At 39.9% G+C, this 27,197-nt stretch overlaps 1 protein-coding gene across 2 annotated transcripts in view; it reads right to left on the bottom strand.

The window, feature by feature from the left end:
• The window catches only part of CTTNBP2 (cortactin binding protein 2), a 124,522-nt gene that overhangs the window by 30,871 nt on the left and 66,454 nt on the right, over nucleotides 1-27,197 (bottom strand). Inside the window, exons 5-11 of one of the 2 annotated variants that reach the window (XM_040343758.1) lie at nucleotides 24,244-24,447; nucleotides 19,458-19,557; nucleotides 16,960-17,107; nucleotides 12,402-12,620; nucleotides 6,871-6,988; nucleotides 4,621-4,893; nucleotides 1,039-1,134 (exon numbers count right to left, since the gene is read on the bottom strand). In XM_040343758.1, coding sequence (XP_040199692.1) covers nucleotides 1,039-1,134; nucleotides 4,621-4,893; nucleotides 6,871-6,988; nucleotides 12,402-12,620; nucleotides 16,960-17,107; nucleotides 19,458-19,557; nucleotides 24,244-24,447 — 1,158 coding nt within the window. The remainder of the gene's footprint in view (nucleotides 1-1,038; nucleotides 1,135-4,620; nucleotides 4,894-6,870; nucleotides 6,989-12,401; nucleotides 12,621-16,959; nucleotides 17,108-19,457; nucleotides 19,558-24,243; nucleotides 24,448-27,197) is intronic. The other variant, XM_040343759.1, reaches the window with a different exon arrangement.

Raw genomic sequence — 27,197 nt, 5'->3', positions numbered from 1 at the left:
CTGTTCCGTTTAGCTTTTACATTGTTTGTTTGCTTGTACATCTTGTATGACTTATGAGGAACCACTGCTTGTGGGGGGGGGGGGAACTAGAAAGAATAGGTATTCACACATCGGAAGTGTGGAACACCTGCAACACCCAGGAAGCATTTGATTGACAGACCAGATATGAATGTGAAGATGGTGTCCCTTACAGTGCTGGCATTTTTTTTATAAGAGAACCTGTGGTGAGAGGGTCAAGATGTAGCTTATGAAAGAGTGCAGTTTGGGTAGGGCATAATGATGTACAGTGTTCGATGCAGGCTTATGCAGGCATTCCCATTCATGTCAGGAAGCAGCGGCTGCACATACACAGCCGCTGCTCCCAATATGACATCAGTTTGGGTACGGGTCCCCGATTCAACAATGTCTGTGTTTTGGGACCCGCACCCACATGCATGCAAAATTGGGAACTGTGGCTCTCTGCGGCCACTGCATCCCAATTGATAGAATGGGACTGCCTGCAAGGGACTGTATGCAAAACCAGTACCAGGCGGCTCCAGTCACATGAAAAAAATGCTCATTCACACTGTATGGGCCAGAGAACCCGTGTGAATGAGCCCTTCATTTTTAAAAGTTATGTTTTACAACTTATTTTATTGTTTCTTACAATTTTCTAATTATTTTTTACAATGCTTAAATTATTGCTTTAGAATTTTTACATTTATTTTTTTACAAAGCTTTGTGGAGGAGGGCTGCCCCCTGCCGCACCAATCACCAGCTCCTGTCCATGAACTGATTCCCCTTGCTGCCAGTGGCATTCTGCTGAACTAAGGCCCTGTACAGGAGATCCGACTGTGCCCCCTAACAGTGGATCTGTCATGGGGCCCTCATGCACTTGGGGCCCCTGGGCACTGCCCAGAGGTGCCCATGCCTTAAGACAGCCCTGCTTCCAGCTACTCTATTACATTACTATAATATATTAATTCTACCTGAAACAAATAATCAACCACCCTTTTAGAAAGTTGCATTGTTTTAAGAACGAGGATAGTTGTTACTTACCAGGCATGAAAACAGATAGCTGATCTACTTTGCTCATTTTCAGGAATTCCCATGGTGTCTGCAGGAAAATCTGCCCTACTGACCAGGATGTGTTCCCTAGAAATAAAATTAAAAAGGGGCAAACTCAGCATTGTTACATGTGTGTACCCTTCTACAATTTCTTTCTACTATCAAAAAAGTAAGTGTACAAATATATCACTAAATATATAATCCCCAAAGATATTTTACAAATATCTACTACCACAACAGTGCTAAAAATCTCAGGGTTAGCAACACAAATCATAACAATGTGCCAATATTTTTAAAATGGGTGTGTATTAGACCATGGTAAATCAGTTGTAAATACAATGTAACTATGAACATTGGAATATTATTAACAAATAATCCAATAGACTTATCAGCCTGATAGACCTTGACATATTGCTGAGTTTTGGGAAACTGCAGAATGTACACAACTTAAATCCCATCTTTACAAAAAAATTCAACTTCTATAGTATTGAAGAATGCGGATCATCTGGCTCTTAGATTAAAAAGGGCAATATGTGGGTCATACCACAGGTCTTATTATAATAAACACAGTTATGACATTCTTGGTAACCAGGGTATAGAAAACTAAAATGCATCTCACCATCCCCAACATATCTAATAAAAGAAATCCATAGGACTTGTACTGTATATATACACATAGAAAATAAAGCCTTGTTTGTAGGAAGAAAAAGCTTTATCATAGAGTATAAACCAAGACACAAGAATATAAATGAACAGGAACAAGTCTTGGATCTGAGAATCAGGGACAGTTGGTGGGCACATGTGCCATTAATCGGAGCTGCATAATAAAAGCTCACGCACATGCTTCATGGTGAAACATGGCTGCCAAATCTTCTAACATAATCATGTGTAACAGTGTGGCACCAGTCTGTTGCAGTCTACTTTCACCAAGCTAGTTCTGTGATAGAAATTATACATTTATATGCCACTTTCTTTCCATAGCACCCTACAATCACAGAGACAATATTGGTTCTTTACAGTTATTGCTTCTTCTCGATGTATGGTCACATCATTTTGCAGATACAGGTCCTGTTTTACAGAAGAAACATCACTACTTTTCAGGTACAAGTTATGTCTTACAACTACTGTCTTGGAATATTTTAGCAGAGTGACATCAATATTCTCCAGTTACAAATTACATTTACAGTAGTACCGCTGTTGATCTGCAGACGCAAGTTCTATTTTTACTTGCGTGACATAAGTTATTTGATCAGCACTCTACAGATATGTTCTGTCTTACAGGAGTGAAGCATCTAGACATTACATACAAGTATGTTGCTACAGGGTGACGGATATAAAAATACAAATATAAGATCAGTAAGAGGAAAATATTCATCTAAAAAATGAGCCATGAATTAAATCCTCCTCTTATACAAGTATTCACAAAACCATATGCTAATAAGCTGAACTGGACCAAGCTTAATCTTTTAAAAACAGCAAATCTGGGCATGTGGTAATAAGTGATCATGCCGAGACTTGCAGTGCCAGAGCACCTGAGGATCTATAGAGGATTTTTTTTTTTTTTTGGTTGAAATTTATTTATTCTTACTGAAATAAATTTCAACCAAGTAGGTCCCCCCAGTGTTGGAGGTACTGTAAACAATGTGGTACAACAATGCATATCTGGTGGGAGGGCTCAAAAATAAAAGATTATTGGTATAGTATATTAGGCTGCGTACACACGATCGGTTAAACCGATGAGAATGGTCTGATGGACCCTTTTTATCAGTCAAAACTGATCTGTGTGGGCGCCATCGGTTATTTAACCATCGGTTAAAAAAAAGCCAACTTGTTTTAAATTTAACCGATGGATTCCTAACCGATGGGAATAAACCGATCGTTAGTAGGCACAACCATTGGTTAAAAATCCATGCATGCTCAGAATCAAGTCGACGTATGCTTGGAAGCATTGAACTTTTTCAACACGTCGTTGTGTTTTACATCACCGCGTTCTGACACGATTGGATTTTAAACGGATGGTGTGTAGGCGTGACAGACCATCAGGCAGCTTCATCGGTTAATGAAAACGGTCCATCGGTCCGTTCTCATCAGATGGACCGATTGTGTGTACAGGGCTTTAGAGTACATCGAGGAGATAACCGGGGAAAAGATCCCTCAAAATGCTTGAAATGTGTTATTCCACGGGAACAACAAAACCAAAAAACAATATAATGAAACTTTGGTCCCTCCCCTGCTCAATGCAGCAAAGGCTCTGATCCCAAAAAAGTGGCTGCAAGTGGGGAAACCATCCACAAAAGAATGGATACAGAGGGTAGATTATATATCTGAGATGGAGTACCTTTGCAGCAGAGAGCAGGGAACGGAGGAAAGACATCGACAAATGTGGAAAAAATGGCGAGACTTTAAGCTAACAGAAAAATATGCAGTAGCTATGATAGAAACAGAAACAAACAAAATAAACTAAAATGATGAAAACCTAGGATCTTCCTTGGGGGGGGGGGGGGGTTAATGGTAAACAGGATGTTTTGTTAGAATCATTTATTCTTTATTTGTATCTGTATATTATATGGAAATATCCTTAAAAAATATTAAAAAAAATAAAGTGTTAAAAAAAACAAAAAACAAAAGGGGAAGTTCCACTTGTCTTCCTTCTCCCCTTCCTCTATCATATTTGGCACTTCTTTTTTTGGGGGGGTGAGAGCAGGTACCTAGTTTTGATCCAATCAGAAGTTTGCCCCCCCCTTTACTCCCCCCCCTGCTATCTGGGACATGTCACAGGTCCCAGAAAGTGCAAGACCATGCACAAAGCACAGCCCAGCTTGCACATGCGCAGTGGGGAGCCGGCTGTGAAGCTGCAAGCAGTCACAGTCGGCTTCCCAAAGTAAAACATGCCTTCACCTGGACCCCGAAGACAGCAGAAAAGCTGGCTTGGGTGAGGACAGAGCTGAATCCTTGGACAGGTGAGTATCCTATTTTAAAAAATCAGCAGCTACAATATTTGTAGCTGCTGATTTTAATTTTTCTATTTTTAGGGTGAAGAACCGCTTTAACCAGCTGGAGTTAATATCCAACAAACTGAAAAGTAATATATAGGATTACATAATACTGAGTGGTTGCTGAATTGCATTTAATTATCTACCCCTGCTCACAGGAAAAAGGCAAACACCCCCTCTGCCTTATTCAAGTACCTTTGCTAATGAAAATACGATAATGAACCATAACCCCGGGATCTCCTAGGGCATAGCCGCATAATTACATTTATGGTAGGATACAGTACTTGCTGCATAGATTTTGCTTCCCATATGGGACCTTCAACGTTATACACTTGGTACACAGCTTGGCAAGATGGCATTTTTACAAACTGCTTGGCTCTTGTGCGAATTCTCACTACTTGCAAGTTCAGCATTTAAAATTACATCAGTTGCGGAAAGAGCTAGCCTTAGTCAGGAAATGCTGTTTCACCTTGTTTGTGCATACAATAACAAGGCTTTTGTGCTAAACAATATCTATCCATATGACGATGACAATAAACCTTAACATATCATATATCTTATATAGGGGGATTGAATATACCTAGCCTGAATGACAAGTCAGTGATTGCACCAAGGCCAAGGTTGGATTCAGGAGTGTTATTAAATGTCAAGTCTTCTTGGCTCTCCCATCCATCAGACATAATAGTGCTGAAGTGGTTCAGTACAGCCTGACTCACAGCTGCAGAGAAATCATCCCAGGTTGTATGTTTATGGATGCGAAGGTAGCAGATGTCTTCGCTTTCAAAATTACTTGCGCTGAGGCATAGCCGAACATTATCATCGAGAGAAATCCTTATGGGAATCCTGAGGGAATCTGGAAGAAAATTACATTTCTTGTAATTGAGATTCACACATTCCGTCCTAATGCTATTAATGAGGATGAAAAAAAAATATCAGATTCCAGCTTTTTTCCTGATCTGTCCTCAGGCCCCGTACACACGACCAGTTTCCTCGGCAGAATTCAGCTTCCGACCGAGTTTCTGGCTGAATTCTGCCGAGGAAACTGGTCGTGTGTACACTTTCGGCCGAGGAAGCCGACGAGGACCTCGGCGAGGAAATAGAGAACATGTTCTCTATTTCCTCGTTGTTCTATGGGAGCTCTCGGCCCGCCGAGGTCCTCGGCGGCTTCAGGGCTGAACTGGCCGAGGAACTCGACGTGTTTGGCACGTCGAGTTCCTCGGCCGTGTGTACGAGGCCTCAGAATTATTATTGAAATCTGGTGACTAATGATGCACTTTTCATACTTTCACATGTTATAACAGACCTATGAACCTGTTGCCTATTCTGATGCTATTGTGAACTCTTCTGTCATTTGTTTAATATACAGTATATGACCAGTCAAGGAAAAAAAATACTACTGTCTTCAACTGTCAGAAAAAATAAAAATTAAATTATTCTACATAAAAATCAATCGCAGTAGGTAGGTTCAATCTTATTAGTGAGACCCAGAACAGCTTTTTAGTAAGCTTAACATTTACATCTTGGAGGTGCAGGATTGGTGTGTTTCTATTAAAGGCTGCATCTAGTTTCTATATCATATACGTTCCCCTCGATCAAAGGTATAATCAAAAGTCTCCTGGCCTCAGGGGAGTGAAGCAGGAGGTGCTTCCTTACTCTCTAGAGCACAAGTCATTGTTGAACCTTAACAGTGATTTCCATGCACAGTGTGTTGAACATTTGTTGTGACCATGCTCTGTAGAACATAGTAGAAAGACTACAATTTGGTTATTTACTAGAAGGAAGGAAGAAAATATGCACAATGAAGTATACTTTTCAATATGTTAAGCCAAAAAGTGGAAAAACATTAACCACCACCCATAATCTATGTAACCCAAACTACACCCATATTTAGAGAAAACATTCTCATCCTAGCTAATGACAGCTCATTCAATGGTCTGAAATTCATGACAATTCCAAAAAAAAATAAGACAGCAATAGGTATATTGAAGGAGATTCGATGCATATTTTTTATAGAAAAAATTATAAAATGGTTAAATATTTTAAATGGTTACAGTATGTTTAATATTCTATGTATTGCATTGACGCTAGTTTCTATACATTGTGAGGGTTACATTTACTAGTGTGGGCAAAATGCATAGGCATGAGAACATATTATTAATCAATTATTTAATTCTATTCACACCAATGCATTGTGTTATAGTGTGATGTGCTAAAGTCCTGCTTGGAATATTTTGGTTGCATTGACCTACATTTTGCCATTCGGTGTGACCAATAAAAAAAACATAAAGTATATCAATGCAATACAAGCAAAATCTTGAGCCAATTAATTTACTTTTGCTTTTAGAAAGCATAACAAAAACGTACACTGGCCGTGCATGCAAAGGTTTCTTTAGTTTGGCCCGCGATGAGCATGGAAGGAACCAACCCCTGCTGGGTATTTCATTCAATATCCACAGGACATGTGGCTGCTGAATACCTAAACAGTGACTGCATCTGATTGAATGCAGTCATTGTTCAGTTGACAATTTTCTTTTGACAAAAGTCGATTTGGAAAATATACATTTGTCAAGTCAGGTGGCACCAACAGGGTCACTCACAGCTCAAATTTCGGCAGATTCCCAATGAAAATTGGAGCCATGTATGGCCAGCTTTCGATCTTGAATGCCTTCTGAAATTTAGTGCGTCTCCATCTGAAGATAAAGTGATGATAATCTTTCCTTCAGACAGTAATAGGATTATGTGGTAAGACTTTCCGACTATGTGAGATCTATACAGCTTAAATGTCAAGCCACCAGATTGAGAGGACAAATAAAGAGTAAAGTTCACTCACTCAAATTCTCCAGGAGCTGTTTGCAGTCATCTGTAGCTACATCATGAACTGTCCTGTTACACTTGTCTTGTATTTCTGGCTCCAACCCAGAGTGACTACACAGGATTTCTAAGCAATCCTGGAGAGATCAGATTAGTTAGAACAGAAGATTAAGACCTAATCAGCATGTCCACACATAACAAAGATATGCCAAAGCCTGCAACTCCAACTGTTACATTTGAAATAAATATTGCTCAGGCCATCAATATCTCTATACCCCTTGTGGGAATTGTGACATTTTATGATGGAGATTCTATGAGAAAAAGCATTTTGTTGGGGATAAAATAAAACTTACTGAGATAAAATATTGAAACAGGAAACTACAGGCTTTTAATAGTCAAAGTAAATGTTTTGATCAACTAGACAGTTAAAATGGAGCATACAAATCAAAAGATCCAGAAATACAGGCAGTTTAATTAGTACAAATCTACACTATTCTAGTAAAAGCTGAGCCTTGCCTCAGCCCGTTCTGCCTCTTGAGCCTCTCAATTAGCCCCACATATCAGAAGGTGTTTTAGTGATGAGTCTATTTTCTGGGCCTTACCTTGCATATGGCTGCGTACTTACAACCCTCTTGCAATGGGGATGCCAACCTATACACCTGGCTATGATGTTTTTCAATTTAATAGAAAATGTAATAAAAAAATACAATAAGCAGTTTACAGGATTCAAGCTTGGTAAAGTCAGATCGGTAAACTGCCAGAGTAATTTTATTTGTAAATCTACAGTCACAGATTTTTTATTTATTTTTTATTTGTTTTGGTAGTGTTAGAGGGATGCTAGATATTAGACAAAGTGAAAATGACCTTGTGATTTAACATTCTGCTGCTCTTTGCTTTGGAAGAAAAAGAATAACGATGCTTTGAAGCATAAAAAAACTGAATGAAATTCAGCAAAACAGATGGGGAATTACTGTATGTTTTAGGACTGTGCAAATGTAGCAGCACTAACTAGCTGCTCTAGGATACTGATGTTGGTCAGAAAGCAAAACCCCTCTGTTATTCATAAACTTGCAAGCCCAATTAATAAATAACATATCTTAAGACTGGATTCACACCTATGCATTTCTCTCTGATGCCCTTTCCATTGAAATCAATGGAGCACCCAAAGCAATTACTACAGCTTCCAATTACCATTTTCTTAATTTATGAAAAATCTCTCCCACCAGTGACCCAGACTGACATTATGTTAATTCTTATGACTTTTTTCTACATAACTAAAGGCATTTATTACCAGCAATGCCAGAGCACATGTTAACAAATGATGTAAAGGGTACAGCCTGCATTTAGAAGTCAATAAACATTATATGATCAAAGTTTTGTTTCCTTAAAATACAGTGTGACCATACATAGACAGAATAAACAAGGCAGATTAGAGCAACAACTGCAACATTCAGGTCATGCTAGGGAGTCAAAAATCAAAAACAAAAATGTACTAAATTGCATCTTTTCAATCCTTAGATGTGCAGATTGTATTGTTTCCATTTTCATTTTTTTTCCTTTGTTTTCACCCGATCCTACTTGTAAGGCCAGGTTCACACCAGTGAACTGCGGTTGGGGCACAGCGCAATTCTATGTGCGTTTTACACACAGTTTTAGGCGCAATCCCATTGACTTCAATTAGACCGTGAGTTTTCATGATATTGCATCACAACATCTTGCTTGCTGCGACTTTGATGCTCTTTAAGAAAATACATGGTCCAATAGAACTCAATGGGATGGCACCTAAATGCCATTTGTGTATCTGTGAAAGAGCAATGTTGAACATTGTCATTCATTCTGCTCTCCTGGTTTGGACTTAAAATGCCTCATCATACACTTGTTTCCATAATAAACGATAGAGGTATTCTGCAGTCCAGAGAAGAAAAATGGGAAGGCTAATAGCATTGTTTGAGATTTCTGTTTTGTGCACAGCAGTTACAGGACAATACATTTCTTTCATGATCAGCAGGTAATTTTCTGTACTTGCAAAAAAATGTACTTGGCATACAAAAAAATAACTAATGTAGCAACCACCTGTAATAACAAATATGTAGTAATATATTGTATTCTTGTTCTCGGGTTTAGATATTTTAGACTAGAAGTATATTATATCTTGGTCATTAGATTCATCATGGCAAAGACGACAATGAGCCCCAGAGATCCAGTGAGATCCCTAACCGCCCATTTTATTATTAGTTTCATGATGCCTGCACATGGCCATGCAAGCATGGCATTCAATCAGAAATCATTTAAAATGTAGGGCTTCTCTATGGAGATAAAGAGCACTTCCAACCATCAGACCATATGAAGTCAGGTTATGACCGCAAATGGAGATAATAATATAAGAGGACTGCTGCTGCTACACGTTACATTAGAGAGAACAATGTAGTGGGTCCTCCTAAAGCAGTTTTGCAGAGTATGGAGCCTCAGATGTTTCACAACCCACAATTTTCTCAAGAAATTACCAACTTTACCTGTTGCTAGAGCAAAACACCTATATCTAAATATACATCTTATGGGAAAACATACAGTATATGTCTAATCTACCATAAACAACAATAGATCAGTGACAGTATAGAAAGCAGAGTAAACAGCAGCAACAATGAAAAGCTTCCATGCCGATACTTTCGGTACGGTTTTAAGATTAGTGGTACTCTGCTTGCCATCTTTTACATGCAAATACAAATGAGAGATACACAAACACTTCATATGGCCCATTATTACTGAGGACAACCCATCTGCATTTAACAAAAGCATGAAAAGACTTTAAGAATAGATCACTGCACTTTGGAGGTATTAGCCATTACCACAGAGGAGACTTAGTTTAACTTCCCTACTGAGAGAAAACTATAGAGATGTCATCAGTGAGAACAAAGGAAACTTTACCCTGGATACCAGCACACAGGAAGTCATTATTATAGTAATTACGTGTGAACCAAGTACATGTTTTTGTTAACTTGCTCATACAATAACTTTGCTGCTTTCTGATCAGGCATAAGACAACAATACAAATCCACCCATCTACCATCTTGAAAAATGTACAAATAATTGTTCCTGACATTTAGCAGACCTTTAGGGCACGTATTGTACATATGTGCAACCGCCACTTATGATTCAAACATTGGGAAGATATACCCTCACAGAACTGCGATCAATAAGAGGACCGGGTGCAGCAGCATCAACACCTGTCAAGCACAGCTAGCCATGGTCCTCTGAGATTGCAGAAAAGTGATGGCTTCACTAATTATTCATGTATATTGAGTCCTTTAAACATTAAATTACTGGGGGTCTGAGATGCCTAGATAACCAGGAATTATTTACTGACTGGATATATTGTAGTTTCCTTACCTTATTTTATATTGCACAGTTTTTAAGGAAATTATTTTCAACACTGTTTAATAAAGCCTCAGTTTTTTTGTTTTATTGTCCATTGACAAATTGACAAAAATGTGAAAAAAATAAATACTTTACTTTAAGGCCTTGTACACACGACGGGACATGTCCGATGAAAACTGTCCGCGGACCGTTTTCATCGGACATGTCCGCTCGGAGATTTCGGTCTGATGGTTGTACACACCATCAAACTGAAATCCCCGCGGACAGGATACGCGGTGACGTGGCCGCGCCATCGCCGCGACGATGGAAGGTCAATGCTTCCACGCATGCGTCGAATCACTTCGACGCATGCGAGGGCTTTCGGCCGAGCGGACATGTCCAGTGAGTCGTACAGACGACCGAACATGTCCGACGGACAGGCTTCCAGCGGACATGTTTCTTAGCATGCTAAGAAACATTCGTTCGCTGGAAACCTGTCCGCTCGGCTGGGAATCCGGTCCGGTCGGCCCTACACACGACCGAACATGTCTGCTGAAACTGGTCCGCGGACCAGTTTCAGCAAACATGTTCGGTCGTGTGTACGGCCGACCGGACAATTTTCCGGCGGATCGGACAGTGATTCTGATCGGACAAGTAATTTGACGCATGCATGGAAGCATTGACCTTCCAGGGTCGTGCACGTCGCCGCGGCGACGGCACGGCCACGTCACCGTGTATCCTGTCCGCAGGGATTTCGGTTTGATGGTGTGTACAACCATCAGACCGAAAACTCCGAGCGGACATGTCCAAAGAAAACGGACATGTCCCCTCGTGTGTACGAGGCCTTACAGCTCTATTGTGTCTTTTTAAACTAATGTTTGTAATGCTTGCTGGTAAAGAATATCATGTATCGTGTAACCACAATGACATTACAGTGTTCACTTGTTCAATCTCCCGGAAGGGGGGGGGGCATATAGCACTTGATCCCATTCAGGCCTATGCAGTGGTTGTTAAACTTGCATGGTTGAAAGTGAGCCCTCTTAACCCATCACTGTCTGACCACACTGCCAATAAGGAGACTAGTCTATAATGAGGCCCGAGGGACAGGCGCACAGGAAATGATGGCACCAGCTACTATGCCATACTCTCTCATTAGAATAACTGGCAGCTAGCAGGTAGATCTGGCCTCAGTCTTTCCCATGGGGCACAAGGCAAAGGGGTAGAGCAGAAGAGACAAAAAAAAGGAAAATTAGATGGCAAAGTTGCAGAATGAGGGATGAGGGAGAGGTAGTTTCAGTGATGTGCTGTAGCCCCCCATTGGAACACCCATAAATAAGGGCTAACGCCAAGGGTGGAGCCACAGACACAGAGTGCTGTTTGTGGTTACCCTAAAGTTAAGAGTCTACACTATGTACCATTTATGTATTAAAACAAGGTAGTCAAATCACCTCATCTGTAATCATCCCTGATGCCGCGTACACACAACCGTTTTTCCTGTCATGCAAAGAAACAACGTTTTTCTCAACGTGATTTGTCATGATTCCTCTCAAGCCTGCCTTGTATACACACGTTCATGAAAATAAACGCTTGAGCAAAGAGCGGTGACGACAACACGTACGACGGCACTATAAAGGGGAAGTTTCATTCAAATGGCGCCACCCTTTGGGCTGCTTATGCTGATCCTCGTGTTAGTAAAAGTTTGGTGAGAGACGCTTCACGCTTTTCAGTCTTCGTGCTTTTCAGTCCGTTACAGCGTGATGAATGTGCTATCTCCATTACGAACGCTAGTTTTACCAGAACGAGGGGTCCCGTCTCATTCTTGATTCGGAGCATGCACGTTTTTTTTCCCCTCGGAAAAGCATACACACGAGCGGTTTTCGCGATGAGAAAAAGAACGATGAGAAAAACTATGAGAAAAAATAGAGCAGGTTCTAATTTTTTTCATCGAGAAAACTGCTATGGAGCATACACATGACCAATCTAAAAAATGGCAGTTTTCTCGTCATGAAAAACGGTCATGTGTACGTGGCATCAGACACATATCTATACATAAACACGTAAAGCAAACTGACTTAATGCTTGTTATTTAAACAAAAGAAAAAAAAGTGATCAATCCTTATCAGAATCTGTAAATGTAACATCTTCCAAATAGTTCCTGTTATCCAGGAGTTAATGCAGAAGATCTTTAAAAACTACCTTGAATCCTCTTGATGCAGCTATATGAGCGGCCGTCCATCCCTCACTGTCTGTACTATTGAGAAGAGTTGCAGAAATAACAGGTCTGAGGTTACAGCTGTCATTGTTCTTTAGATCAATCTCCTCACTGGTATCAAAGTGACTTGCATAATACATAAGGAGTTTCAGACAGTCGCTGTTTCCAGAATCTGCAGCAGCATGAACTGGTGTCCAGCCATTCTTTTAAAACATAAAGCACTTAATATATCACATAGGACAACTTCAAATTTACAGACATTAATAGCAACAATGAGGAACTGGTACTAAGTTGTGCACGCAAAATTCAATATGTCTCTATTTCATCAAACAAACTTTCACATGCAATTTGAATGTATTTCAGTTCTCTCAGTCTGAATATTATTGGTTCACACATTACAGAACAAAGTGAATGACTTGATGTGCGAACTAGAGTTCATCCATTTGCAAACTTTATGTCTATCCCACTAGCTACTGTATCTCATATTCCCAACATACCCACATCCATTCTTTTAGTTCCAAATCAATATTTATAAAATTAATTAGAACTTTATTGGTATCAAAAGTACCTTCCTCTAAGGAGCAAAGAATGTATATGAAACACATACATTTCTGTGAGCTTAGTGCACCAGGACCCATACCATGGGGCACATCTTCAAGCAGCCCTAGGCTCACAAGAAAATGCTGTAGAGAATGGCAATACAGGATTACAGGGTGATATTTTCTGCAGCATTTAGGACCAGCCCACCATCAGATGAGATATATTTGGTACTCTTAGGTAAAACCTCTAAACTGCATTTATTCGACTAGGACAGTGTGTATGTGTCAACAAAGTTTCTCGCATACACATGGTGAGGGCTCCAAGGTTTATAACTGATATATAGAAAACGTTTTGGTTTTCTATGAATCTTAATAAATCCTTCTCTGGGTCCTGAAACACAGAGGTTTTATAGAACTTTGGGTGGGAATCCATTCATAGATCATCATTTTACCTGGTAGCAAGATCTCTTTAATAACAACAAATAACTCAACTGCAAATAGGAGAGCAACAAGTGGTTAAAAAAAATCTGTGGGGAAGCCAGCTAGGAGACAGCATAAATCCTCCAAAATTACATAAAACTCTTTATTGCCAGCTGCAAGTTGCTTCTGAGCTGTGTTGTTTCAATTTTGCTACTGCAGTACAAGCATGTTTGTGCCAAATGACAGGTACAAGAGGAGCAAGAATTGGTGCTCCTCTTCCTTGCCTATTGTACCTGTCATTAAGCACACACATGCTTGCACTGCAGTAGCAACACTGAAGCAACAGACCTCTTTAATAGTTTCAGCAGTCCACAGGCTTTTATATATGCAAGCTTGCCTCCTCAGGGCTTTTTCTCGCTTCCTCTCCCTGCTGTGAGAGCCTGCTGTACAGTGAAAAGGCCAACTGCTGACAGAACCCTAAGAAAGGTTATGAATACTGCCTGTTTGTTTTGAGGAACCCATGATTGGGGGCCTCCTGTAAGTCAGAACCAACCTGATGTTAGCGTGTGCATCGGATGAGCAGATGTATTGTTTGTTTAAGCTATGGACCTGCTGTACAAAGTCCTACTAAATTGAAAGTGTGTTTGTTTGCTTCCTTGTTGAATAAAAAAGCAGGACAAACCTGCTTGCACTGTTCCTGGGTATCCCTGTCTTGTGCATGGCTTACCACTGCCAATACTAGCTTAGCCTGTCCCTTTAAAAAAAAAGGTATGTAAAGCATATTCATTTATTTACTCTCATAATTCCAGTTGGAGTCACGTAGACTTGTATTTTATTATAGCCCACATGTGTAACAATCCCTAGAAGTGCTTATGAGTATATTTATCTCAATTAGGTTTGGTGAGAGTTCCCTCTCCCAGGCAACACTCTACTAAGTTAGACAAAGTTGCTACCCCCCCCCCCCCCCCAAAAAAAAGACAGGCTCATGGACACTAGGTCTCCCAGGGATGTCCTCTCAGAGCATGCTGGATGGTGGATTGCACCAGACTCCAGTGTGGAAGAGGGTGGCTTCTCTGGCTTTTAACAGAAACCAATGTTATGTGTTAAATATACCCTCTTCCCTCTTAGAGAAAGTCCACTTAATTTTATGAATATTTAGTTTAAAGCTGAAGTTTCCAGTGCTTGATTTTTTGCACCCGCCCCCTGCCCCCCATCAACATGGTAATGAAATGCTTAAAGTGTAACTAAAGGCAAAACGTGTTTTCTTCGATTGGGATAAAGTGGGGAGAAATTAGAATCACTGTTTGGATTTTATTGCTCCCCCTGCTGTTAAGTCCCTGTTAAGGAGATCTCCTTGTCCTGACACCAGGAATGACAGTCAGGGTAAATCCAATATTTTAAGTTGCTACCAGAATAGAAATATGGAGGAAATATTGTAAAGGGGAAACCTGTACCCATGACAACTATCTAAGGAGGGAAACCCCTAACATTGGAAAGATATCATCTGATTCCAGTATACAGGACAGGAAGTGAAGCAATGGGACACCAATGGCAAAAAGTTTAGGCTTTAGAATTACTTTAGGTAAATCTTTGTGATTTTCTTTGCAATGCAGGCAGATCATGGCTGGTGTGAGGGGCTGACAGTTTGCTGTACATAGCTTTCTAAAAACATCATGAAGCTCTGCCTCAGTACCTCTCTCAAAACCCATCAGTCATATTGCAAGCAATGGACTGCCTGTTGGAGAAAATATGTAAATATCAAAATGCTTTGCTGTGTGGATGTTTATCTGGAAAATGGGGTGTTCCTAGAAAGGCAGCATTTGCATGCAGACCCTTATGCCTTGTACACACGATCACAATTTCCGAAGAGAAAAGTGCGATGTGAGCTTTTTGTCGTGAATTCTGACCGTGCGTATGCTCCATCGCGCGTTTTCTGTCAGAATTCCGGCCAAGAAAAGATTGAGAGCAGGATCTCAATTTTCTTTTCGGAAATCCCGATCGTGTGTATGAGGCATTAGTAGCATCCAAATGTGATGCTGAACCTCCATGATTGAAATCCTAGGAATGAAAGTGGCAGCCAGTGGCAGTCTGGAAAGGGAGGAAACAGCTTGATGATGCTGGATGTCCTCCAGCCCGAAAAAGAGGCAGGCTCTATTCAATTTTCTGCAGATTCTAATGCACACTGTGGGAAGCCCACCATGTGCAATGAAATCAAAGTAAGCAATTGAAGTACAGGAGAAAAGCATGCACAACTCTGCAGCTTAAAAAAGATACATTGGTCCTTTATCTAATTTCCAATCGTTTACATTTATCAACATAATGATTAGAATAACGCAAATATCAAATCCTAAATATCTACCGTAAATGCTTTCACTACTGTAAAACAAGACTAAAGCTGGCGACACACTGGTAACATTTCTTTGAAATGTTTTGTTTCAGGAATGTTCATTGGATTTTCCTATCATTAGTGGGCACAATTCCAACCTTCATTTTTGACTGTAGTGCCGTGCAAATTTTAGAAAGTAGAATGGAATTTTTTTCTTAAATGGACACATTTTTTAAAGTTTATGTGATTGTGTTTAGGCAAGTCCATTAATTTCAAATGTATATGTTAAAGTGACACTAAACTCTGGTTAAAAATATATACAGTATAATATATTCACTCTTACATCAGAAAAGTATCTTGCTCTGAGCCTCCTCTAAGTCTCCAAATTGTTTTTTTTTTTTTCTCTGCTTTGGTCCAACTTCCTGTTGGAGGGTAGCTACACTTGCTCTACATGGTCCCACTATAAGTAGGAGCATAGTCACCCTCACCTTTTCACTCTCGAGATGGGCTAGGGACTGCGGGATGTATAGTGTGCACAGAACTGCAACTAACATGTACTGTTCATTTCGAACAAACTTAAGGGTATAAAAGGAGAGGCTCAGGAGCTTGTGGAGGACATGAAGACATTACAAAGGAGGCAGAGAAACACAGTAATGCCTCGTACACACAACTGTTTTTCTCAGCAGGAAAAAAAGCAAAGTTTTTCCCGACAGGATTCCTCTCAAGCCGGCCTTGTTTACACACGTTCAGGCTAAATACCGCCCGTCCAAAGCGCGGTGACGTACAACACATACGACTGGACTATAAAGGGGAAGTTCCATTCAAACGGCGCCAGTTTTCTCGTGGGGAAAACTGCGATGAAGCACACACACGGCAGGTTTTCCCAGCCAAAAGCTTTCATGGCAGTTTTCCCGACGGGGAAAAACGATAGTGTGTACGAGGCATGAGAAACAGTTTCATGAAAAACAGATTACAGGGCCATTGAGTAGTGGATGTATATGGATTATTTTCGAAAAATAAGGATATCATTTAGTGTCACAACATTCATCAAATGCACTGAGAATTTTTCTATTTATATTTGTACAAATGTTTTTACAAATATTTGTTGTAAAATCTACTAGTTTATGGTCAGCTTTAGCCCTGGACAGTCAAACAATATAACCTCTTTGTACATTTATTATGCAGACCTATAAGCACAACAAAAGCATCTGCAGTAGGGAGCCCTTTTCATTTGTAATTAGCTTAAGGTATACTCACATTGGTTACAGTACTTCGATCAGCTCCAGAGTCCAGCAAGAGTTTAACTAAATCAAAATGTCTATTTGTACAAGCCAGGTATAAAGGGGATTTTCCTCCATCAGCATAATTAATGTCAGCATTGTAAGCAAGCAACATTTCTGCACATCTGGGGGCAAAAAAGTTAACATTAACCATTTGTACGGTCCACATCAAGTACATGGTTATCAGGATGCCAATACAGCTTGTTATTTGTAGTAGTATAAATTCAGTGAAAATCATTAAAAGGGGTTGAAAGGTAAGCCCATCTGACTGATTTTCACATTACCTCAAATGTAGAAAACCCTAATGTTATATTTGAGAAAAATACTCCACCTAACAAGGATTATGGGCATATGGAATTCTATGCATTGTGTAATTTTCATGTTCCAGTTTTCTGAGCTGGATTGGCATGTATGGGCATAAAATATTCATAGCAAGACAAGTAAATGTGCATGTATTGCGAAGATGTACTGAACATTTTTGTTTTATTATTTTTCCTATGATTTTACTTTCAGTAATGTGTTACAAATTAAGGGGGTCTGGTATGGTTCCACAAACAATATTACCAGGCTTGCTCAACACAACAGTTCAAAGTATTTTAGAGGTACAGTAACCCATGGGAGATTATACACTATGTTATTAAAAGTATTTACACGCACATGAACTTTAATGGAATCCCAGTCTTATGCCCCGTACACACCATCACTTTATGTGATGAAAAAAAACGACACTTTCTGTGAAGTAAAAAATGACGTTTTTGAAACTTCACTTTTCAAAGACGAAGTTGCCTACACACCATCGTTTTCTCACAATGATCTTGCAAAGTGAGGTTACGTTCCACCACGTTTTACCATTGAAGCTTGCTTCATAAGTAGCTTCTGGGCATGCGTGGATGAAAAAACGTCTTAGAAAACTACGTTTTTTGCTACACACGGTCAATTTCTGTGAAGTAAAAAGTGCACTTTTGAAAAACGACACATAAATTGAAGCATGCTTCAATTTTTTTTGGTCGTTTTTTACAAGACATAAAACGACGTTTTCCCCCACACACAGTCAATTAAAGTGACGTTTTTAAAAACGCCATTTTTTTTCATCACATAAAGTGATGGTGTGTACGCGGCATTAGTCTGCAGGGTTCAATATTGAGTTGGCCCACCCTTTGCAGCTATACCAGCTTCAATTTTGTGAAGGCTGCCCACAAGGTTTAGGAGTGGGTCTATGAGAATGTTTGACCATTCTTCCAGAAGCGCATTTGTGAGGTAAGTCACTGATGTGGACGAGACTGGCTTGCAGTCTCAGCTATAATTAATCCCAAAAGTGTTCTATGAGGTTGAGGTCAGGACTCTCTTCAGGTCAGTCAAGTTCCTTCACCCCAAACTCGCTCATCCATGTCTTTATGGACTTTGCTTTGTGCACTGGTGCACAGTCATGATGGAACAGGAAGGGGCCATCCCCAAACTGTTCCCACATAGTTGAGAGCAAGAAAAAAGTCCAAAATGTCTTGGTTTGCTGATGCCTTAAGAGCTCCCTTCACTGGAACTAAGGGGCCAGTCCCAACCCCTGAAAAACAACCCCACATCATAATCTCCCCTCCACCAAGTGATTTGGATCAATGCACAAAGCAAGGTCTTTAAAGGCATGGTGTACAGAACTCCTCCCAAAATATGTTTTCTTACTTGTGTCATTGGCTCACTGATTTTTCCATTTATGCAATAGAAATAAAATGTTGGTAAGATGCCCCCTAAGGGTTCATTTGTTATAAAATGATGGAGACAGTGCATATTTTCTCACCAGAACACCAGCTAATTATACTAAACCAATCTTTCCCATTCAGAATCAGTATCCAAAGAACGTGGTCAAACAAACAGCGATTTCTTCAGAGCAAAAACGTGTAGGAATCTGCTACAAAGATAAAATCTGTGCAGTGTACACTGATTATTGAGAGGAAATCGTTTTTTCAATCAACAGAAGTGGAGTTACCTTTAAAGCACATGATTTCAGCTAAAGACTGAGTTTAATTTTGAGTTGCTGATTGGTTGGGTGTGTCTGAAACACAGTTGGCTAAGTCCCTTGTCAGGGACCACATGAACAATGATGTGGTACTTATTTATATTTATTTTCTATATGGTTATAGTAAAGTATAGTTAACTTAATTTAGCTTAGTTATAGTAGAAAATAAATTAGTTAGTCCATCCATAAATAGCTTGTGTCTCTGTAATCTTTTTTTTTCAGATCCGTTATATTACCCCTATGGTTTTCTATACACATTTATAATGATGTTTATGTAGGAGCTGTCACCAACATCACAGTTAGTGGAATCTGACTTCTACTGTACCTGTCTAGACAAATGCAGTGTTAAGAGGCTGTCCCAAATTTCAGCATAACCCAATATCTAGCCCTGTCTTAAACTCTTGTGGGCCACTGAAAAAAAATCTGCAATAAGGTTGTAAAATAAGTCTGAATATTAGGTCTCTTACTTTGCATGTCCCTGAGCAGCTGCTGCACATAAGGCTGTAAAGCCATTTGAAACAGTAGCATCTACGTGAGCTCCTGACATCAGCAGCAATTGTACACAGTCTGCATGGGAACAAGAATAGAGGGTGAGAAAATGGTAGAATAAAACTTTCAAATAAATTAGATATGTAGTTATATAAAAGCTTATAGTCAAAACCATTAAATACTTTACAACTTTTACCTTAATTAAAGTGGAACTAAATCCAACAATATAATGGTTTCAGTTACATGGCCTAAGAGGTATAGGAGAAGAAATAAAAGATTTTCATATCGCAGCAGTATTACTAAGTGGTTTACCAGAAGGTTATGAAACACTTCTCACAGCCCTAATGCATGTCCAGATAATGAACTGACATTGGAACATGTTACGAGCAAGCTTGTGGATGAATATAAGAGTAAAGCAGAAAGCATTAAAGGATATCTAAAGGTAAATTTTAACGCCATATGAACTGTGGAAGGGAAAAGCCCCGAATTTGAACCATCTAAAAGAAATTGGAAGCAAAGCCTGTGTGCACATCCCAAAAGAAAAGCATACAAAATGGGATGCTTGTGCAAAGGAAGGTTTAGGGGTAAAATGAATATCATGAGGGATACATAATTCTACACCAAGACACAAAGAAGGTAGCCATCAGTAGAAGTGTAATTGTTGATGAAAATTCAGTGTGTTCAACATTTCATGAACTAACACAAATGCTTCAAACTAAGGGAAATTCCACATCAATGTCACATGAAGATAAGCAACAAAGTGATACAGAAATAGAAATTAAGGCAGATAATCGAAATGCTGTAAAAGAAGAAACCAGGCCACAAGAGGCTTCAATTAGGAAATCCACCAGGAGCAATGGAGGCATCCCAGTCAAATGTCTGTCCTATGTTGCTCAGGTGAATTTAAAACTAGAGCTAAACAAAAATGGATCAGATTCTTTGACAAAACCACTTACAAGAAACAGATTTATAGAACTGATATCTGAAATGGGAATAATATAACGAGTAGTTGTTGAGTGGGGGTGTTGGAATACAGAATTGTATTTTGTGCAACAACTACTGTTCACCAGTATTCAGTAGATATATATTCTTCAAACGGTAGATGGCAGTGTTAATAAGTTTGTAGCTGCATCTATGGTATACTCTATGACTTTTCCCTAAAGTTCCCGTTTCCTGCAGTTTAACAGCAAAGCCCATGTGGACTGTGCACTATCTGTCCTATAGGGCTTTATACCGAATTTCTAACACAAACCATTAAATGGCTGGGGTCATAGCTGATCACATGGGCAGCACAATGACAACTGTAGATCAGAGGATAAGATAGCAGCTTCCTTGGTTGTAAAGTATAGGAGGGTTTAGTTCCGCTTTAAGATAAGTTTAGAACAGAAAGATACAGTAGAAAGACAAACATTTAGAAACCATTTTAGGTTAGATTCATTAAAGTGTATTTGCACCCAAATTGGGATAACACATACTTTATACATGTCCCCACTGGCATAGCATTAAAAAAAGCATAGCTTTCTAGATAAGAAATGTAAAATCCTGCAGGTTCTCTTTGTTTTTGACCAGTTGGGGAGCTGTGTTTATATATAATAATTAATCCTATCTGTACTGTGTTGGCAGATATCTCATAAGTTGTAAACTAGATTTGAACACTACCAGAAGAATTCAAAAAAGGTGTCGTAGAAAGTTTGTCACAGGGTGTCACAGGCAGGTACATGAATGTGTCCACATCTGCACTGGGGAAGGAGTATCACTCTTTCCTCAGTGCATTCAGTCCTGCTGTTCCCGGGCAATGTGCTGATCACACTGACAAGTGCATGGACAACGAGTTTTATACAGGGGATGAGCTGAGCCTCACTGCCCTTCACTGTCAATTAAAAGTAAAGTTCCCTATCAGACGCGCAGTTATGAGCCATTTCTCAAATATGGGTATTGACATCAGCTGTATCCCTAGCGCTTTTGCTTACATTTAGCTTTCAGCCAAGTAATCTCTCAGCCGACATCTAAATGAGTTGGGGGAAACAACTATGTGCGGGAAGCTGTCACATACATGACAGCTTCCCACCACAAGAACGTCCCACTCTGAGCACTGACACACCTTTGTACACCAGCTGAGAGCTGGTCTGACTTACCGCCAGTTTTCTAATCTGAGAACTGACAGTAATTCTTTAGGAATTTGTCACTACCATAATGACAGTTTCTTAAAGTAGTGTTAGTAAGAACTTCCTGAATTTGCAATGCTACCGACACTGGAGCAAATGCTTGCTTAGGCGCAGGTAGTTCTTAAAGAAACTACAACCAGGAAACTGTATTGAATCTGCCGTACATGTCCTAACTTTAAGTTAAAGCCTAACTTCACCTACAACTAAAAAAATATCAGCACAGGGGACATTGCACACCTTCAGTGAGATGTGTTCCTTGTGCTGCTGTGTCCTCCTTTTGCCTAAATATTCCTCTTCTGATGCCACCCCCCCCCCCCCCAAGTCATTACTACAACTTCTATGAATGAAACATGATCTATGAATGGGAAGGCAGGCTTTTCACTCATTCGCCCATCTTTATAGATCAGGTTTCATTCATGGAAGAGGTAGGACCAGTTTCTAGGAATGGATGAGCTGGGCAAGAAAGTTGGGCACAGTCGGGTACTCTTGATTAGTGCATGTCACAGCCTCTTAGTTTTATTAACCACTGTTGCACTAAAGGATTAGTTCGGTGGAGGTGGGCATTGGAGGAGGAAGCTTTAGGTGAAAGGAGGACACAGGAGCACAAGGCACACATCTTAATAAGGTTAAGTAATGTCCATTGTGGTGATTTTTATTATTTTTGTTTATGGCAAGACTTAAGCGTTGTACACACGATCGGATTTTCCGACGGGAATTGTGTGTTGACAGACTGTTGGCCGAAAATCCGACCATTTGTACGCTCCATCTGACAATTGTTGTCAGGCTTTAAACATTTTCGTGAACAACGGTCTGTTGTCAGATTTTCCGATCATGTGTACACAAGTACATCGGACAAAAGTCCAAAGTACAAACATGCATGCTCGGAAGCAATGCTCACCAAACACAACATTAGCAGAAGGTGCCCAAAGGGTGGCGCTAAAGAACTGAAAAACCACGTAAGTACGTCACTACGTTTGTGTTTGTTTCCCGACAATTATGTGCCGTTTGTATGCAAGACAAAATCCAGGCACACACCCTTCGGACAAAAGTCTGACGCTTTGCCTGCGGAAAATCCGATCGTGTGTACGAGGCTTTAGGCTTTAAAAATGTAGGCCTGCTTCACACCATTGCATTTTTATGTGCATTTTGTAACACATAAAAACACGCGTCACAAAAATACATTTGGGTTAATTTACTAAAACTGGAGCGTGCAAAATCTGGGGCAGCTGTGCTTGGTAGAAATCAGCTTCTAAGTTCAGCTGGTTCAATTAGGCTGTGACACAAAAAAAAAAATGGAAGCTAATTGGTTTCTATGCACCAGATTTTGCACTCTCCAGTTTTAGCAAACAAACCCTATTGAGTTCAATCAGGTCATTCACATCTGTGCACTGTGTTGCACAAAATTTATAAAAATTAAGCATTACTGATTTTATATGCATTTACATGGCATTTTCTGTCCCACCGATGCATCATATATCCCCACCCACTCCATGAAACTCCAGTGTTTTAGGCAGCAATAAGCAGTGCTCAAGACAAAGAAGGGAGGGGTCTATGTCCTGTACCATACTCCAGGATAAGGTATTTACAGGTAAGCCAAAATCACTATTATCTTAATCCTACAGAAAAGGTCATAAGACTTGTAATCTTAGACCATGGAACGTACCCAAGCAATAAACTGAGAGGTGGGCAACAACATAGCAAACAGAACTGCCAGCAGGCCAAAAAACAAAATAGGGGTTAAAAAATTCAAACAAAAAATACTGAAGTGAAACCTCTTCAAGGTGTCACTTCAGTATTTTTTGTTTGAATTTTTTAACCCCTATTTTTTAACCCCTTGCAGCCAAAGTTTGCATCAGCCAAGGCCTGAACATTCACAATATAGAGTCACTAGCCCCCCACTTACCAGCTAGCTGCAACCTTCTAAGGAATTTAAGTGGCTGTCTGAGCACCATCTCCATTAAAACCTTTTTTAGACAAGCCAGAACTGCCTCCAGCTAGCAGCTTATACGGTTCATTGACTATAAGCAGTGGTCTCATTGTGTGCATATATTGTATGCCTGGCTGTTTATTGTTGTGCCTTGTGCAAAGCATCTTAATAGAACTATGTACTACAGAAATCTTTTTCGCTGTGTTTGGCATAATTGACAACTGAAGCCTTATGTAGCTGCCCAAGAAATCTACAGTGCTTCTCCTCAACATATGGACGCAATGGACTCATCAGTGATGTCACTAAGGCTAATACTAAATTAAAGATAAATGGAAGCAATGAGGGGAAGAGATCGCCAGTGAGATTTAACAGCGTTCTTCTAATTGCAGTCAGCCTGCTAAACCTTTGTCTATATCTTCCAATAGTATATACAGGTGGGAAGAAAGCACCTATTTCACTGAGAAAATAGTTGCCCCTTTTCAACCTGGCACACAAGATATTCACATTGGTATCTTCGTAGCAAGAAGGGGCTTCTTGTTATCCATCCCAGTGTCAACAGCTGCATAGTTGACCCAGAAGGGTGCTTCCAGTCAGCACAAATCTCAAGCACAACATACAAGATACATTTAGAAAGAAGAAAAAATTGCACATTAATAATAGTTAACATCTTACCTGAATGTCCATTAGCAGCAGCAGAATACAAGGCAGTATAGCCATCTTTACATAAGTTATTTATATCCAGTCCTTCTTCATTAAGCAGCATTGACAATAAAGTGACATTTCCCTGGGCAGCAGCTTGGTGAAGAAGGGTGGACCTGTCTCCCAGGGGAACAGGTCCACCGCTTGTTAGTATAGAAGTTAGGGAGGGAGACCAGCCTGTGAGTCAAAGTAATATATGATAAGGGAGATAAAGATCCACAAGTAACACTGAAAAAATAAAAATCATAAATTCCTAATAGTTAACAGGGTCTGGAATTATTCATAAAACTTATTCATAGTATTGTCATTTAATACTGACATTTTAACAGTGTAATTTTCAGGGAAAACCTATTAAAGATTAAGGGATGCATAAAGATTAAACATGCATTTGATGTTTTTATACTGTTTTAAATAAATAAATAATATACTGCGTGCATAGCACTAATTATTTGTATTATGCATATTGGTTAGGTGACTAAATGCTAACCTGAATAAACTTAAACTTGATTATACTTTGGGCTAAAATTTACTTAAGGAATTTATAACATATGCACTAAGGGTAATGCCCAAGCAACACAAACACAAAGTGAACATTACTAGTTTGGATCTAAAGCTGAACTCGAGGAAGACAGATAAAATCTTTACATATCTGTTAGGCTCCGTGCACACTGAAGCTCATAGGGAGTGTGAGCGTTTTTTTTAACAGCCCATAAACTCCCCTCTATGTTATCCTATGTGTCCATGCACACATGTACCTTTTTGGACATTTATGGGCTGTTGTCTGAACTCCCTAAAATCGCGTTCAAGAACAGTCCTGAAAATGTCAGATGCCAATAAAAGCTGTTAAACGTGGGTAAACGTTATAAACAGAGCGTTAAGCCTTGTCAGGAATTTCTCTGTCTATATTCAAAATCAATGGTTCCCTTTGGGAGCCCATTGATTTGAATAGAAGTCGCACCAGAAGTCGGATCATGATGATCTGACTTGCGGTGTAATTTGTGTGCGGAGGATAAAGGGGAACCCCCACCTCCTTAGGGGATAAGGAATCAGAAGAGACACTGGAGCTGCCTTAATAAAATACTTTAAAAACCTGTGTACTGTGTTTATTTTTATCACTTTTTTTAAGTAAGCGTAGGGGTACAATAGGGGTAGGGGTTGTCGAGAAGAGGCCCTTGTCCTCATCAACATGGGGACAAGATGCTTTGGGGTGGGGGGTGCAAAAGCACCCACCCCCCATGTTGAGGGAATGTGGCTTGGTATGGTCCAGGAGGGGGGCACTTGCTCGTCCCCCCTACCCTGACGTGCCGGGCTGCGTGCTCAGCTAAGGGTTTGGTCTGGACTCGACACCAAAGGGTCTGGCATCGCCCGAGGGGGGAACCCCACGCCAAGTTTTTTTCATTTTGGTAGGGGTTCCCCTTCATCCTCAGCACGCAAGTTGCACCGCAAGTTGGATCATCATGATCCGACTTCTGGTGTGACTTATATTCAAATCAATGGGCTCTCACAGGGAACCTTGATTTTGAATAGAGGCGGAGAAACGCAGCTAAAAGCTAGCGTGGCTAAACGTGCATTGACGCCAATGGAAAACACTGATAAAATCACGTTTTTAAAGCAACGTATTCCTGCCAGCAATCCAACATCCAGAACAACTTTTTTGAGCGTCCTGTGTGCATGGAGCCTTAATAATAGGTTTTACCTGCCTAGAAATTTGTATTTTTACCCATCCAACCCTGTTTGACAGGGCTGAGGACTCTCCTTGCTGCAGTTAAGTAGTACAACTAGGTGTTCCTGCACCCTGCCTATGAATAGGCAGTCAAGAAGAAGCAGCAAACAGAGAGGAGGATAAAGTAGGGCATCATAGAGTTGAGCCTATCAGCACTCTCTGTGTTAACACATGAGCACAGCAGAACTAGCTCCATGTGCTGTTTTTTCCTCTCCTATTCTGTGCTCTGCTGTACAGGGACCGATACCACGTAAAATTATTATATTTACAACACTTTAATGTTTAACCTATATTTACCTATCCATCTATATACAGAGCTGCATGAATATGTGCCTTTTATAACAGTATTTGTTTGACGTTCAGCTCTAACTCAAGGCCATCGAATGTTATTGTGTGCATTGGCTGGATTGCCCCTTAAAGGTTTCATAGAAATACTAACATTTGAGGTGGCTGAGTATGACCGCCATGCAGTGAAGACAACTAATATCAAGGGCATAGGAGATAAACTGTAAATAGTGTCATGCAGTAAACTACATACAAACACACACGTTTTAGATTGTTCAGAGCTGGAGATACTGATTTTCAACTGCACAATGTCAGCAACACTTTACACACTGCATGGCAGATACTGAGCAAATAAACTATAAAACCAGAAGGTGGTTGATTGATTGTACTACTAAATGCAATTTGTTTTAATCAGTTAGTAAATTTTGCCCATTCAGTTATTTTTAGCAACCGCCTTAGGAGAATAATTGTGGATTCTGGAAATTTTAGTGAACAAGCTGCCAAATAATTTGTGAACTCTAAAAGAGCCAAAAGACTGCAAGAGAAAAAAAATGTATGAATCAGTAACCATGAGAGGAAATAATGTGAGCTTGGTGAATTAGTCACTAAGGTTTTACATGCAGATTATACAAATCTGCTAAATTGCACTTAAAGTGAACCTGTCAGGATGGTTTAGAGCTGATCTCCCATGTCTGAGTGAGGGTTAAATAGTTTGGTTGTACCGAGCTGGTCCAAATGTGCCTGCTGTATAAACTGTATGTAGTCTCAGCTAAATACAGTGTATAGCTCTATGTACCAGGAACTTCCTGTCCTTCTCCCAAAAACAGAATCGAGCTGGGCTAAACACTTTTAATAGAGAGCTTTGTATTCTGTGGATAAATACAAAGCTTCCTCTGAATGGCTGAGTTGGATATAGTGA

The sequence above is a fragment of the Rana temporaria genome, chromosome 3, assembly GCF_905171775.1.
Source record: "Rana temporaria chromosome 3, aRanTem1.1, whole genome shotgun sequence".
In the NCBI taxonomy this organism is placed as follows: domain Eukaryota; kingdom Metazoa; phylum Chordata; class Amphibia; order Anura; family Ranidae; genus Rana; species Rana temporaria.
The sequence above is the reverse complement of the archived record's forward strand: the minus strand, read 5'-3'. Positions and strand labels throughout refer to the sequence as shown.